General features: G+C 38.8%; 1 protein-coding gene across 1 annotated transcript in view; it reads left to right on the forward strand.

Moving 5' to 3' along the window:
* LOC122790603 overlaps positions 1 to 15,365 on the forward strand; it is a 225,588-nt gene that overhangs the window by 42,449 nt on the left and 167,774 nt on the right. Inside the window, exon 4 of the mRNA XM_044058130.1 lies at positions 10,160 to 10,226. Coding sequence (XP_043914065.1) covers positions 10,160 to 10,226 — 67 coding nt within the window. The remainder of the gene's footprint in view (positions 1 to 10,159; positions 10,227 to 15,365) is intronic.

Below are 15,365 nucleotides of genomic sequence, written 5' to 3' on the forward strand. Positions count from 1 at the left end.
TAAGCCCTTTTAAGCCTAGTCTTTATTTTCCACTTTTATTAAATTTCCACGTGAAAAAGGCAATCTTACATTTATACAAATGAAAAACATACAAAATAAAATCACTTTAGTTGTAAACAGTTTACATCACAGATACCATTGAAACAACTGTAGTTGTAAATATTACTAATCACCTATAAACATTCTAGTCATTGTCAGTTAAGCATTATATAGCTTATTCAAATCCTGCCGCTTCAACCTCGTTCCCGCTCTGTATATACTTTTGCCACAATTCCCATTTTTTTCTATGTAATTTGCTCCTTCCCTTTCCTAAAGATCCCAATTCTAGTTGTTTTCTCTCTTTTACTATATTCACTGTTTCTAATACAAATGGTTTAGACTTTGATTTCCATTTTCTAATAATTGCTTTTTTGGCAGTCACCATAATTAGACTCAGCAAGTCTTTACTATGTCTAGGCAATTCTGATTCTGTAGCATAACTCAAAAAAAAATCATCTCCCCAGTCAGTCCAATCCGTCCACCCAGCATCTCTGACAGAGCGGCCTGCAGGGAATCCCAAAAGTCTGCCAGCTCATCATGCCTCCAAAAATATATATTTCCAGCTATCTCTTTCCTGCCCATCACACCTCCAGCATTTGCTATCCACCTGAGGAAAAATTCTTTGGAGTCTACTTGGGGTATAAAAATACCTATGCAAACATTTCCAGGCAAAGATCCTAAATCTTCTAGACTTTGTTGCATATTGATGAGATATACATATATCCCCCCATTGCGTCTTTGGGAATTGCTTATCCAATCTCTCTTCCCAATCCTTTCTAGGCTCCTCTGATTGATTCTTGTAATTATCATGCAGTATTTTATATGCTTTACTAATTATTCCATTTTTAACGGCAGCCTCTGTTCTACATTCTATTAAAAACTCTACCAGTGCTGGTCTTTCATTAAGGAACCCCCTATTTCTTTCCCTTTGCCTATACTCTGATATCAATCCTTGATAGGGAAGGCAATCTCTAACCTGCAGTCCAAATACATTTTTGGCCTCTTCCCATTCTATTACCTTTCCCTTTCTAGTTATTTATTCCCAATACCTTGGTTCCTTTGCCAATGTTCTCCGATAAATTCCAGCTCCCCTCTTGCCTATTATTTGTATCCCTGACCACAGTCATCCCTATCAGCAAAATCTCTTTTCTCCATACTTGTACTGGTTTGGTTCTTAGAATACTCCCTGCTATTTTATGAATATTATACTCTTTATAATTTTGGTTGTTCTCCTTAAGAGTCTGCATTCAAAATCCCAATATCTCCTTATTTCTTGAGCTTCCTCCCTGCATCATCATCATCCCTTTCCACCTTGAATTATAGTTTTCTGCCTGTGCTATGTATAAGAGCCTTAACTGTGTTGCTCTAAAATACCCCCTCACATTTGGTAATCCTAGTCCACCTTGTTCTATTGGTAGAATCAGCTTATCCCACTTGACCCTTGCTGCCTTCCCTTCCCAAATAAAATCCTTCAACTCTTTTTTAATTGCTGTCCACAATTTCTCCTCCGGTTGATGAAAGTATGCCTGACCTGTGTATAAGACTAAAGGGACTAAAAACATTGTAATGGCTTGTATCTTAGTATCCATATCCATATAACAAAACTTCCAGTTTCTCAATTTTTGTATTATCTTCTGTTTAATCTCTTCCCAATTATCCTTAGCTGCCACTACAGAGTCATTTCTAATCCATACTCCTAAACACTTCATTTTATCACGTCCCCATAAATATGGATATTGTTGGACCAATTCATGCATGGGTACATAATTTACTGCTACTGCCTTTTTTTTAGCTTCATTAATTTTGTATCCTGAGAAGATCTGAAATGGTCATAAAATGTTCCACAACACTGTAATTTCCCTTTCTGGTTTTGTCATGTATAGAATAATATCATCTGCAAATAGAGCCAGCTTTTCTTGAGTACCATACCAATTATATCCTTGAATTTCTGAGTCCCTTATTTTCTTTGACAATGGTTCTAAATATAATGCAAACAACAAAGGGAAAAGCTGACAACCCTGCTTGGTTCCTCTACTCAAGCAGAAATTATCAGAGAGGACCCCACCCACTTTAATTTGCACCTCCGATCCTTCATATACTTTTCTAATCAACCTTATAATTGCATCAGGGAAAGCAAATGCTTCCATTGTCCTGCTCATGAAGTCCCAGTCTACTCTGTCAAATGCTTTCTCTGCATCAAGACCCACCAATAAAAGTGGTACTTTCTTACATTCTGCTTCCCTCTGGATCATCAATGCTCTGTTAATATTGTCAAATATTTGCTTCCCCTCCACAATACTACACTGATCCATATCTATCAATTTTGGTATCACTTTTGCCATTCGTTTCGCCATTATAGACATAAACACTTTATAATCATGGTTTAGTACCGAAATGGACCTGCATAAAGCTGGATCCAATGACTCTTTACCCTCTTTAGGTATTACCATTACCATCGCCTTCTTCCAGGATGCTGGAACATCTCCTCCTCTTAAAATACTGTTAAACAAAACCTTCCAGATATTTATCAGTTTTTTTCTCTCCTAACATCCAAACTTCCACAGGAATACCATCTATTCCTAGGGACTTTCCTGTCGATTGGTTATACATAGCCATTTTTATCTCATCCCTTCCTATCCTAACTTAGTAATTGAGCCTCCTCTAACTCTAACTTCAGCATATTTAATTCTCCCATAAACATTTCCATTTGCACCTTTTCTTGATTTCCATATTTTTCTGCTTTAAACAAATTTTCATAAAGTTTCCGAAATATTTCTAATACTTCTACAGTGTCTCTTGTTATCTTTCGTGTTATAGGTTCCCTAAGCTTGATGACTGCCCTTTCCACTTTTTGTTGCCTTTGTTGTTGTGCTAAAAGTTTGTGCTGTAGAATTATTATCAAAAAAAAAAAACTGTTGCTTAACAGCAATCTTTCTAAACTCATGCATATTATCAAGGTAATCTCTTATTTTCTGTTTAGCATTCTGCAGTTGCTCCTTTTCTTGTTCTGAGAGATTTCTCCTATTTTGCAATACTTTAACATTAATCAATACCTCTAAATAGTCCCTGTTACTCTTTAGCCATATCTCCCTTTCTTTTACTTCCAAAGTAGTTTTAAACTCCACGTCAGTTTTATCCTACTCCTTCGCTATGTTTTCAGAAGACAAATCTGTCTTCTCTAGAAGCTGCTGAATTAAGTCCACAACCCATTCCATAAATTCCTCTCTCTTCCACCGGTAGGTGGGTCTCATTTTCATTTCATTACCATGCGTTTTTATTTGAGTTATTAGTGCATGATCTGAAATAGTTATTGGGTGAGTTTCAAGACCTTCAATTAAATGCACATGTTCCTGTGAGATATAAAATCTATCTAGCCCAGCCCAGTTTTTGTATCTCGGTGAGTAATATGTAAATTCACCCCAAACTCCTAGTACTGAAATCACATCTTCCATGCCAAACATTTTCATAAATTTCTTCAAAAATCCATCCTTCCTTGTTATATTGTCCCTTCTAGGCCCCCCCAGACACATCTTCACTGTTGCAAACCAAATTCCAGCCTCCACCTATAATATTTCTTGCTGAAAGCTGATTATTTCTCCCAGAATTTTCTTAAGTTCCATTATAGCAGTTTTAGGGGGGATATAAATGCATGCCAATCCTCCTCCCTACCCAGTAGACCCTTAGTACTATGTATCTTCCATTATTATCTTTTTTCCCACTTCTATCACAATTGGAGCTCTTCTTGCAATTAATATGTGCTCCTCTTTTCCTTTGCCCTAAATATTCCGCTGAATAACCATTCTAAAAACCTTTCTTTATCAAATTCACGTTTAGTTCTTTCCAAGTGTGTCTCCTGTAGCATAGCTATTTGCACTTTACATTTTTTAATATAGTTCACTATTCTTTCTTTTTTATATTTAAGACCATTTAGATTGAAAGACATTACAGAAAGATCATTTTCTTATATAGTTATTATTACCACCTTTTATATATAACTGCTGTTTTGCTAAATGTCTATGTTACATGTATATACTTTCTGGCAGTTTGGTCTTTTATACAGTTGTCTCATGTCATATCCATTTGTGCCTATGTCACATCTTACATAACTTTTTATTTTTTTTTTTGAAAGCCCTCAAACAGAACAAATAACCCCCCCAAAAAACCCTCCTAAAACCTACAAACTTTACAGTAACATACAAAATTATATGTACAGCTTCAAATATTGAATTTTTTGTTTCCTAATAAGAACATAAGTTCTAAGTTGATAGCTACACAGACAGGCTAAAATTAACCAAAAAGAAAGGTTAGTCATGCTAACACCCATGGTACAGCCTGTGCTATTAGTAAATGCTATTTAATTTTTATATTTATATAACTCTTCCCAGTTGAAAAAACAATTGAATGCTTTCAGTAAACACTTTCACCAAGCCATTTTTCATTATCAAATTGTCTTCTAGTGACATGCAAACCAGACACTGAACTGCTAAGGGTACCTTGTTTATCCAAAAGAAACACTTACAGTATTTAATATTCTTTTTCATTTATGTGCTTTGTAATAAACATGTTACTGGATATCGCCTATGGCTTTTACCCAGTCATTTCCCTATGCAAGCATGGGAAAAAGCACACTAATTTTTATTTTGTCATTCTCTGTTAACCAGACCCTTGTGCTCTCCCCTCATCTCCTCTCCTCCTCATTCTTTTTTCATTGCAGTGTCTACATTTTTCAAAACTGGACAAAGAAAGAGAGAAGAAGGGTAAACAAGAAAAAACAAAAGCACCTGTTTATATTAGTATCCCCATTACATTTAAAAAAAAAAAACTGAGATAAAAAAAAAAAACTGAGAGAAGTTTACTTCAAGTCTAACTGGTTTTGTATTATCTTTAAAGCTGTCACACTTGGAAAACCCCTGATTGTTTTCAGGGAACATTATGTCCTAGCCAGTTTCTCTGTTCTTTTTTTTCCCTTTTCCCTCAGCCAATCACCTTCACCAGACTGACTCCAGTTTCTCTTTACCAGACTGTCTCCATGGAGACAAGCTGCAGAAAAGCTACTTAGTATAGATATTTGCAAGGGCTAGAAAGACAACCTTATAATATTCAGTATTCTTTTTTCATTTACTTGCTCTCTGTTTTAAAACAAAGGTCCTTAATTAGTTGTTTTACCATGCAAGAATTAAAAAGAAGCACATCAAATTGAACTCTGTCATACCCCCTTAACCAGGCACCCTTTTTCCTTTTTTTTTTTTTGGTAATCATTACATTGCATATGTTTCTCAAAACTGCACAAAAAGAGGGGAAAAAGTAAAAACATCGGTTTACAATCCCCATTACAACCAAAAATACCATGCAAAGAAAACCATGCAACACAGATACAATACTATTAAGAAAAGAAGGTGTTTTCTTTGCTTACAGTTAGCATTCTCCTCTCTCTTCCCCTCCCCAAAGTATTTTTCTGAACATTAATGACATGACGTAGGGTATATACATGAGTCCCCCATTCAGCAAACAAATTTTGAAGAAGTCCAATGTTTCTAGATTTCCTTGTGTCATCCTTTTTCACAAATATAATTAAGGTTTTGTAATCCCACATTAAGTTACTGATTATATTACTGTTCTTCTCCATCACCCAGATCCTGTCTCTGCTTCATTTCCAACATGCTCTTGATTCTGCTGGTAAACTCTTGTGCTACCTTCCTTCTCTCCAACATTTTCGGTTGAAATACTGGAAAAGGTTTCACAGGTGCAGTCTCTCTGTGGTCTTTACCAGAGGAGTGAGAAGCCTAATCTCCTTCTGTTTCACAGCTCACGTTTTGTTGGACAAATTTCTGTATTTCCTACTTAGCATGCACTTCATCAAAAAATGATTTTATCCCTCCAGGGAAGAATACCTTGACGACAGCTGGATACAGCAGTTTGAACCTCACACCTGCATCTCAGCGCACTCTGAATAGAGGGATGAATTGACTTCTCTTTTGCCTGGTGTACAATGAGTAATCATTCTTCACAAACACTCTCGTCACCTAGTTTTAGTATTTTGTCTTACTGCCACAGTTTTGACAAAAATCATTTCTTTCTACTGTTAGGATTGCATCCTTACTATTAAAGATCTAGGTTGCTTTCTTATCGCTAGATTTGGAGCCTACACATGATGTGCCCATTCAACTAATAAATCCTGCTCTGGAATACCAGTCCATCTGCTTATTTGTGCTTTCATGAATTTAATGCAGTCTGTTCCTTCCAGCTTCTCTGGTATAGCTGAAAGTCTCAAGTTTTCCACGCGCTCTGTCCTCTAATTCTATTATTTTTTGAAACATCTCTTCCTGAGCAGTCTCATATTCAGCCAGCCTTTTATTCATTTCGACCACTGACTTTTGCAGCTTTATCATCTCATCTGAATATCTGTTTAAAGCTTCTTCCATCTATTCCAGCCTTTTGTTGTTTGTGTTAATACAGTCAATCAGTGTTTTGTTTATTTTAACCAGGTTTGTATGCATTTGTCATAGCACCCTGTAGGTTACTGGAAGTTATGTCTGAAGGTTGCTTTACATTTTGCTGAGCAGCTGCAGAACTCTCCCTAGTCAGCGTTTCTTCCTCACTTTTTGTAGCAGACCATTTCGTGCATGACCAAGAAAGGCAGACAGATGTAATCTGTGGGGGATGGTAACATGATAGGTGCGTACTCAATGTGCAACAGCCAGTCCAGGTTTGAATAGTGGTGGTCTCACACTGATATATTCAGTCAGGGGGTGGTGTTAGAGTAAGTGGCCGATTCTGAGCTTGACCATCCCAGCAGGAGGCAGTGCCCAAAGTTTCTTCACTCAGCCTCCAATTTGTTCTGTAGAGGGATGAGTCACATGTGGCCTGCCTAGGGGTATCCAGACTTCATGTGGAGGTGAGACTGAAAAGGGGGACCCATTCTCATTGCCAGATGTTACAAGCCTGATGATTGACACAGGGAGGTCTTAGGCTACCATTAGGAAACCAAGTCAGACATGGATGACAGCTCTCAAGACTTCAGGTGTTATCCGTCCTTACCAGTTACAAAAAGAATGAATCCTCTGGAGTGCAAATTCTTAGTAAAAGCACAAGGCTGTCCATAAGGTGATGTGGGTATTAATGCCAGCAAGCAGGACAGCATGACAAAAAGTTGAACTGAGGAAAGCTGGATCATAAAAATACTGGGAGGGCTGAAAAAAGCAGGGCAAATTAAGTATTTACTGCTATTTAATTTAAAACACATTTTGTCTGTTTGCACCTTTGGCTTTCTGAGGATATTTAAGATATGCAAGTCTGTTTAAATTACCGCTTAGAGGATAATTAAGCATAAATATTAGTTCTTGAAGTGGGACACCATTATACAAAAGCATTGCAAATTAAACAATCATTCTCTGCAATCATCAGTCAGCACAACAAAGTATAAGGCACGTTAAATGCAGATCAAGTATGTTTAGTGGCTGACCTATTATTGTCTGTCTTGCCACAAGACAGCATCGCTAAAATATTTGCTTGGTATATTTCTAAAGTTTTTCACCATTACTGTGTCTATTCTTAAACTGTTATTTGGTAGCTGAAGCCTTGAGATTCATTGTGTGGTGAACATAGGACTTGCAGAGCAAAAAAGTGCAGCTTTTGTTAAAGGATATGGTTTCCTTATGAGGTAACATTAGTATGTTTTCAGGATGCAAATTATTCTGCTTAGAATGCACCAAACTTTATACCTTTTTAAGGTCATGGGGTTGTTTATTGTTTTGCTGGTGATACATTTACTTACTTCAGCTTTCATTAGTTAAACAGGTATATACAAGCTATGTATATAAAATGCAACAGGTTAGGACACAAATTGTTTAAACACTGATAACTAAGGATTTATTTAGTTAGTAAGAAACAGTAATAGCACATGTACTGAGTTATGAACATACTGAGACGTTGATAAATGCTCCTCATTGCATAAAACTGCACAGGATTTGTTTAGCAAAGAAATTTAGAACAAGGTGAAAATCATTCTGCACTTTGATAGGAAGGCAGTGGAAATCTCCTGAAGTGTTTTAATTATTCACCTTGGTCATCAATTTCCTAAAAGTCAGATTATGGGAGTTCCCACAAAGCTATCTAAAGTAAATAGTTCGCTGCTGGAAGCTTCTGACAGTAACATTATAAATAATGTCAGTGATGTGCAATATTTCATTTTCCAGAGCTTTTGAAATTCTGTACTAAAGCCCCTTTCAGTGAAACAATAAATCTCCTATTTCAACTGCATGGTTATAAATAAAAGATAAATTAGTAGATGGTTACCTGTGTAAACATTTGATCTGTACAGTGTACAGACAGATGATAACTGCAACTTCAAGTATGTCCTATAATATGCGATATTGCTTTTAAACCCTATTTTTCTGGGTATAGAATTTGAGGGACCTGAAGAATATGCAAAGATGATATACTGTTTCCACCTAAAGAAAGTATGGGCATTGACTTGGGGTTCACTCTCTCTCTCTGTCTCATACTTATATACACACACACGCATTAAAGCAACCAAACCAAAATATTCAAAACAAAAATTATTATATATATTCACGCCTAGTTTTGTATATGCCTCAGACATTGACTTTGCTTACAAGCTGCACAGATCTGGGATAAATGACCGATTCAAGTGTCTCTGGGACATTGATACTTTGCATGCCCACAATAAAATAAATAAAAAAATAAATAAATAAAACACACACAAGGACCTTAGGTTGATGACATTAACATGTTTTTTTTCTTTCCCCATGGGACTACATGGTTTTCTCATATGAAATTACACCGACTGTACTATTACTGTCAAGAATATAAATGAATAAATAAGTACATTAAGATAAAATAAAATTGACTGACATGGACTAATTGATAGCATGCAATTTACTTACTTGTACTTTATGGTATTGTGAAGGCACACACTGATTGCTTAATCAAATTTAAAGGAGTTTGAATGATGTAATGGATGTATCACTGGTATATATTTATTCACAGCAATTATTTATACACTTAAGTGTACAAGTCAGGTTATTATTTAGCACAGGATAATATACTGCGCATCATGCAAAAAGGACAGACACACCAGGAAGGGGCAGTCAGGATATAAATCTCATTAACAGGTGATAGGTATAATACTACCCTCCACTGGGAGGGATCACATCTTAGGGTAGCAGCATTAACACTGTTACATGGGACATGGAATTTAGGGTAGCAGCACTAACCCTGTTACATGGCACATGGAACTTAGGGTAGCAGCGCTAACACTGTCACATGGGACATGGAACTTAGGGTAGCAGCACTAGCACCGTCACATGGGGCACGGAACTCAGGATAGCAGCACTAACACTGTCACATGGGACATGGAACATAGGGTAGCAGCACTAACACTGTCACATGGGACATGAAATTTACGGTAGCAGCACTAATGCGGTTACATGGCACATGGAACTTGGGGTAGCAGCACTAATACCGTCACATGGGACATGGAACATAGGGTAGCAGCACTAACACTGTTACATGGGACATGGAACTCAGGGTAGCAGCACTAACACTGTTACATGGGACATGGAACTGATTGGGATTCTTAAACATCAGTTAAGCGATTAATGGGACCTTGTGGATTCATTTTTAGTCTTTTTTCAGGAATTGGTGGTGAGATAACATAAGGGGGCATAATAAAGCTCTCATATTAACAGGCAGGGAAGACAGAACTGTTTGGGATTTGGAAATTAACAAACCACTTGAGATCAAAGCACGTAAGTACTGCAGAGTAGACTGAAATGGAATTCAGGCCTTGTATCCTCTACTGGGAACCATAAAAATGCATATCCTTTGCATTCAGGCCAATGATGTAACTATGAGTTCATTGGTAGAGCCACTGAACAATTTAGCCTGCTTATACAGGTTCATCTGGGACTACACTATACACCACTGGAAACAGTACTTTCTGAACTTACTGTTCTTTCTTTATCCATTCAGGAGTAACTTTCAGTAAATTCTTCTGAGATATTAATTTTCATTTGTGGAATGAAAATAAGTTTATTTGTCATGTCATAGCACATGCAGTTCCGACAAGATCTTAACATAGCTATTTTTATATTTGTAGTGTTGCGAGATTCTGTGCCTTCAAGCAGAAATAGCAGTAATATGGAAGCGTGCACCTATGAGAACAAGTAAGGGAACTTCTCTATGTTTACTTTACAATAATTGTGTTGCCCTAACAATGACTATAGGTTTAATAACTTATGTTACTAAATTTTAGGCAAATGGTAATACCTAGTGGTTTGATATAACCCACATAAGGAAAAATAAATTGTTATTCAATTTGGCTATGAAGAGATTCAAAGTTCCAAATGTACCACAAAATACCATAGTGGTGCAAAACATGCTGTGCACTACACATAAGATGTCAATTAGCTAACAAACATATGTATTTTTCTTTTTTGCTCAACAGACAGGTTTTACTTCTGATAGTACAGGTCAGAAGAAAGGACAGACACAGCATCTTTTTATATTGGACTAGAGAGACAGATAATCTTGTTAGTGGAGGCGAACAGCTGATGTTCATTATTCCCCACTGCCTAAGTGACATTTTGGGTTATTGCCAAGGTAACCCAGTTCTGGCTACCTTTCAAACGTTCAGACTTCCCTCCCTCTCTCATAAGATCATAGGAAGTTACTAGGGTATTGGCCCTGAGGCCCTTACAAGCCTAGCCAGGAATTTAGCCCATCTTCTGACAAGTCAGCACCTGATGGCCCTGTCCAGCAGGGACACAGGTGGAATCCCAGGGGTGTATTTTCTGTTCCTCATCCAGTTATCCAGGTTGCTCTTAAAAAGGGTTAGTGAGATACTCTGCTTGATGTGGAGAAGGAGTCTATTCCACAGAAGGGGGAGTCTCCGGGACACAAATCTGTCCTGCCAACAAGTCCTTTTGATGTTGCAGACCAGTGTGAGGTCATGCCTGCAGGTTACTTGAGTTGAGCTTGACTTGCGGATATGCAGCAGTTCCATCAAGACGGGGTCTGAGATTGCTTTGTATGCCAGACAGAGGTCACCTCTGAGGAGTCTGTAGGAGACTGAGTAGAGGGACAGGGCCTTTAGCCTATTTGTGTAGGGTAGATGTTTGAGGCCTTGGATTCTCCTGGTGAAGAACCTCTGTGGTCTCTCCAGTTGCTGCATGTGCTTTTTAAGGTACATGCCGAAAGGGGCATTGTACTCAATAATGGGTGCTATAAGGGAAGAATACAGGGATGTTAAGACCACCTTGTCCCTGGATGAGATACACTTACTAATGAGGTGGGCCATGTAGAAAGCTTCCCATACAATGGAGGTAATACGGTGGTCAAAATTCAGTTTGCTATCAACCCGGGTGCCCAAGTCTCTCATGACTGATTGCGTGCTTAGGACTTTGTTATTAACATGAAGAACTGTTCACTGGTTGGTTCCTTTATCTTTGTGGTGATATTGTAATTTGTGGGGACATCACTCTCCCCAAAGGGGATGATGATGCATTTTTAGGCATTCAGTTTGAGGCCATGTTTCTGGCACCAATCATTTGTTTGGGTGAGATCCTCTTGGAGGATGTCCACATCACTAGGGGAATTGGTGACAGCGCCCAGCTTGCAGTCATCTGCAAACTTGGTCAGCCATAGCCCACTGGTTTTGGTCTGTACCTCAGAAAAGTATATCCGAAACAACAAAGGCCCCAATAAGTGGTTGAATCTGAATTAGAACCCTGAACGCCACTACATAAGCTAATTGCCCTAGTCCTTTGAGCTACACACACAAAAGATGACAGTTGATTGGCTGAGCATATCCTTCAGCTGTCAAAGGAAGTGAGGGTTCAGTCTTTTTCTGCCATCCAAAGAAGAAAGTCCTCTGACTCTTCACACAATTCGTAGCTATTTTTTCTATCTTACTGCTCAGATAAGCCCCATTTGTGGACCCCCTACCTCAAATGTTATTGTTAGATTTATTATTTTCTTTCTATTATCATAGGTTCATAGATAAGCACTAGGCTAGCCGTGCTTCTGGCCCATTTTATGTCTATCCAATTTCCCTCAAAGGTGAGAATCAAACTCTGTACCTTATGTCTGTGAGGTAACCACCGTAAACATTATTCCAAATATTTATTTTAATATTTTATGTGTCCGTGTTTAAAGTGCTGTGCAAATTTCCGCTTGTAACAGTGTTTGTCTTCTTTCCTTGACAAATAGTTGGTTTTACTGTTTCTGAGAAGTGCATATGAGTTGTTAGACACTAAGGTCTGTCTTGTGAGGTCATAACTGAAAATTAATCTTCCCTCTGTTTACTGTTATTACACTGCTTTATTGTTATCCCTTGACAGGAAATTCTTCCCTGGTTAAATCCGACCACAAACTGATCACCATGGAAATATCTGTCTCACTTACAACCCCCGCTAAGGTGATCACCCTTAAAAACTTCTCTAAAGCCGACTTTGGGCTCCTAAAAACAAAGGTGGTAAATTTCTCAGCACCCATGTCAATGGAAAATAGCTGCATGATTCAGAATCGTACACCAATCCACTGTATGGCACATACACAAATGCATGGACCTTGCCATACCAAATAGAACTAAGACACTCTCCTCCAAAAAAAGGAAGCCAATCTGGTGGTCCCCAGCCACCAACAAACTTTACAACAGGAAGAAAAAACTGTTACAGAAAAAAATAAAGCCACAAGACTGGAAACCTTCCTTATCAGTCTCAACAAAAAGCTGAAATCCCTTATCAAATCCTCTAAAGCCAGCTATGAAGGCAGAATTGCGGCTGACACCAAAAACAACCACAAAGCCTTCTATAGCTATATCAAAAACCTCCAAGGCAATACCCAGCTTTGCTCTGAGCTATTGCACAATGGCAGCTCCTATACCGAGCTAACAGATATAGCCAACATACTGGCCGACAGATTCAGTGCCAACTTTACCCCCCAAGGGTCCTATCACAACACCAGAAGAAAGTGTGGTACCCACCATTTCTGTGGCACAGGTAAAAGCTGCATTGTCCAAGGCCAAGAATACAGCATCCATGGGACCTGATAATATCCCTGGCTGTGTTCTACATGAGCTATAAAATGAACTGGCACCACATCTGTGTGCCCTCTTCAATCACAGCCTTACCTCAGGATATGTCGCTAATGAATAGCACACTGCTACAGTCATCCTGCTCCATAAAGGGGGAGCAACTACAGACCCTGGGAACTATCATCCCATTAGCCTGATGAGTCTGGTATGTAAAGCTATGGAGCACACCATCATGGACCTGCTTAACAAAGATATAGGCAATCGCCAAACTCTTGACCTCACACAGTTTGGCTTTGTCAAGGGGAGATCCTGCCTACGGAACCTGGTTGACTTCTTTGAGGCAGTCACCAAGGCTGTAGATGAGGGTAAGGCAGTGCATACAGCCTACCTTGACCTGGCCAAGGCCTTTGATACCATTCCCCACTCAGGTATCAGTGATAAACTCAGCAAACTAGGCATCAACCCGTACATCACTAGGTGGGTTGCAAATTGGCTCACAGACAGACTCACAGAGTGAAAGTTGCGGATTCCAAGTCAGACTGTCGACCAGTCACAAGTGGAGTCCCACAGGGCTTGGTCCTGGGCCCACTCCTGTTTGGCATCTACTTCTCAAAAGTCCAGGCCAACACAGAAGAACTCTGCCTGACCAAGTTTGCTGATGACTGCAAGCTAGGAGTCATTATCAACTCCGCAAGTGATGCAGACATCCTACAAAAGGGCCTCTCTGAGACCAATGAATGGTGTTGGAAACATAGCCTGAAGCTTAACATCAAAAAATGTGTTATCATCCCCTTTGGAAAAAAACTCAGTTCCCACAAATTACCACGTTGATGGGAGCCCACTAAACACTGAAGGGGCCATAAGAGATCTGGGCACCCAGATCAACAGCCATCTCACTTTCGACCACCACATTGCCACTGTGGTCAGAAAGTCCTTCTATGTGACACATCTTATAACCAAAGGTTTTGCATCCAGGAAGAAAGAGGTCATCATCCCTCTCTACTCATCCCTCATTAGACCAGTCATCGAATATAATGCCCCATTTGGCATGTACCTGACCAGACACCTACAACAGCCGGAGAGGCCACAAAAGTACCTCACAAAAAAGATCCTAGACCTTAAACACATGTCCTACATGGACAGACTCAAGAAACGTCAGCTGTTCTCAGCCTCTTATCATCTACTTAGAGGTGATCTCTGCTTGACTTACAAAGCCATGTCTGACCTAGCCGTATTTGAAATGCTACACCTAAAGAAATCCCAATCTCCCCATGCCACACGCTCCAGAGATCACAACCTCATTACCAATATCATTATTGGGTTGGGAGGGTGGACTAATGGTTAAGGTGTTTGCCTTACAAACACAAGGTGCAGGGTTTGAGTCTCATAAGGGATAATTGGCTAGGCTTAAAATGGCTCACAAGGGCAGTTAGCTTAGTACTAACCTATGAACCTATGAACCACAATTAACAGAACATGGTGGAGGGACAGGTTCATTTCCCAAAGACTGCCCATACTCTGGAATAAGCTTCCCATTCATGTCAAGCATAACACCTCGCTGGCCCTCTTCAAGAGAAATCTTGATGAGTGGATGGGTAACAGAAAGTTCACCCCAGGGATCACTCCAGTTGCCCTAATGGATAGGGGCATTGTGAACTAACATCAGGTGGCACAGTGCCGGGGCTATTTTCTTGGGCTAGGTTTGTAAAGGCTTCAGGGCCATTCGCCTAGTACACACCTATGAAAATATTGCAGAGCTTGGGATTTTTTCAGCATTTATAGATTTACTATATGTATGGCTGTGCTCTTTGTGCTTTTAACATCGAATTGTGATTTTACTGGGAATGAAGTTATTTGAATGTATTGTGGAGATTTTAATCTGTGACAAAAATATAATTTAACTTGCTATTAAAAGTTGCAGAAACCACAATGTAAAGAAGGCCAGTGAAAAGTCAAAAACGTACTTTATTAAAACAAACAAAAAACATGAAAATGCTCTAGTGCCTCGACTATTACAAGGTTTCTGCAGTATTTGGTTTGCGTTTCTGCTATTAAAAGTTATTTATGGTATTTTATGTAGTTAGTGTATGTAGAGCTACTTTTTAACACTGGTTTAGTACTTTGGCTGCTTTGATGCTTGAACTTTGTGTACTGGAAATTAAATTCTGTTAATTATAAAATAATTGTTAACACATTTCAAACTCTTTTTGCTATTAAAGGACAGTTAGAAATCTCAACTGCTTATTGTAATACATTATCCAATGCTTCC

The sequence above is a fragment of the Protopterus annectens genome, chromosome 16.part0 (genome assembly GCF_019279795.1).
Source record: "Protopterus annectens isolate FY-2018-M chromosome 16.part0, PAN1.0, whole genome shotgun sequence".
NCBI classification, from domain to species: Eukaryota; Metazoa; Chordata; order Ceratodontiformes; family Protopteridae; genus Protopterus; species Protopterus annectens.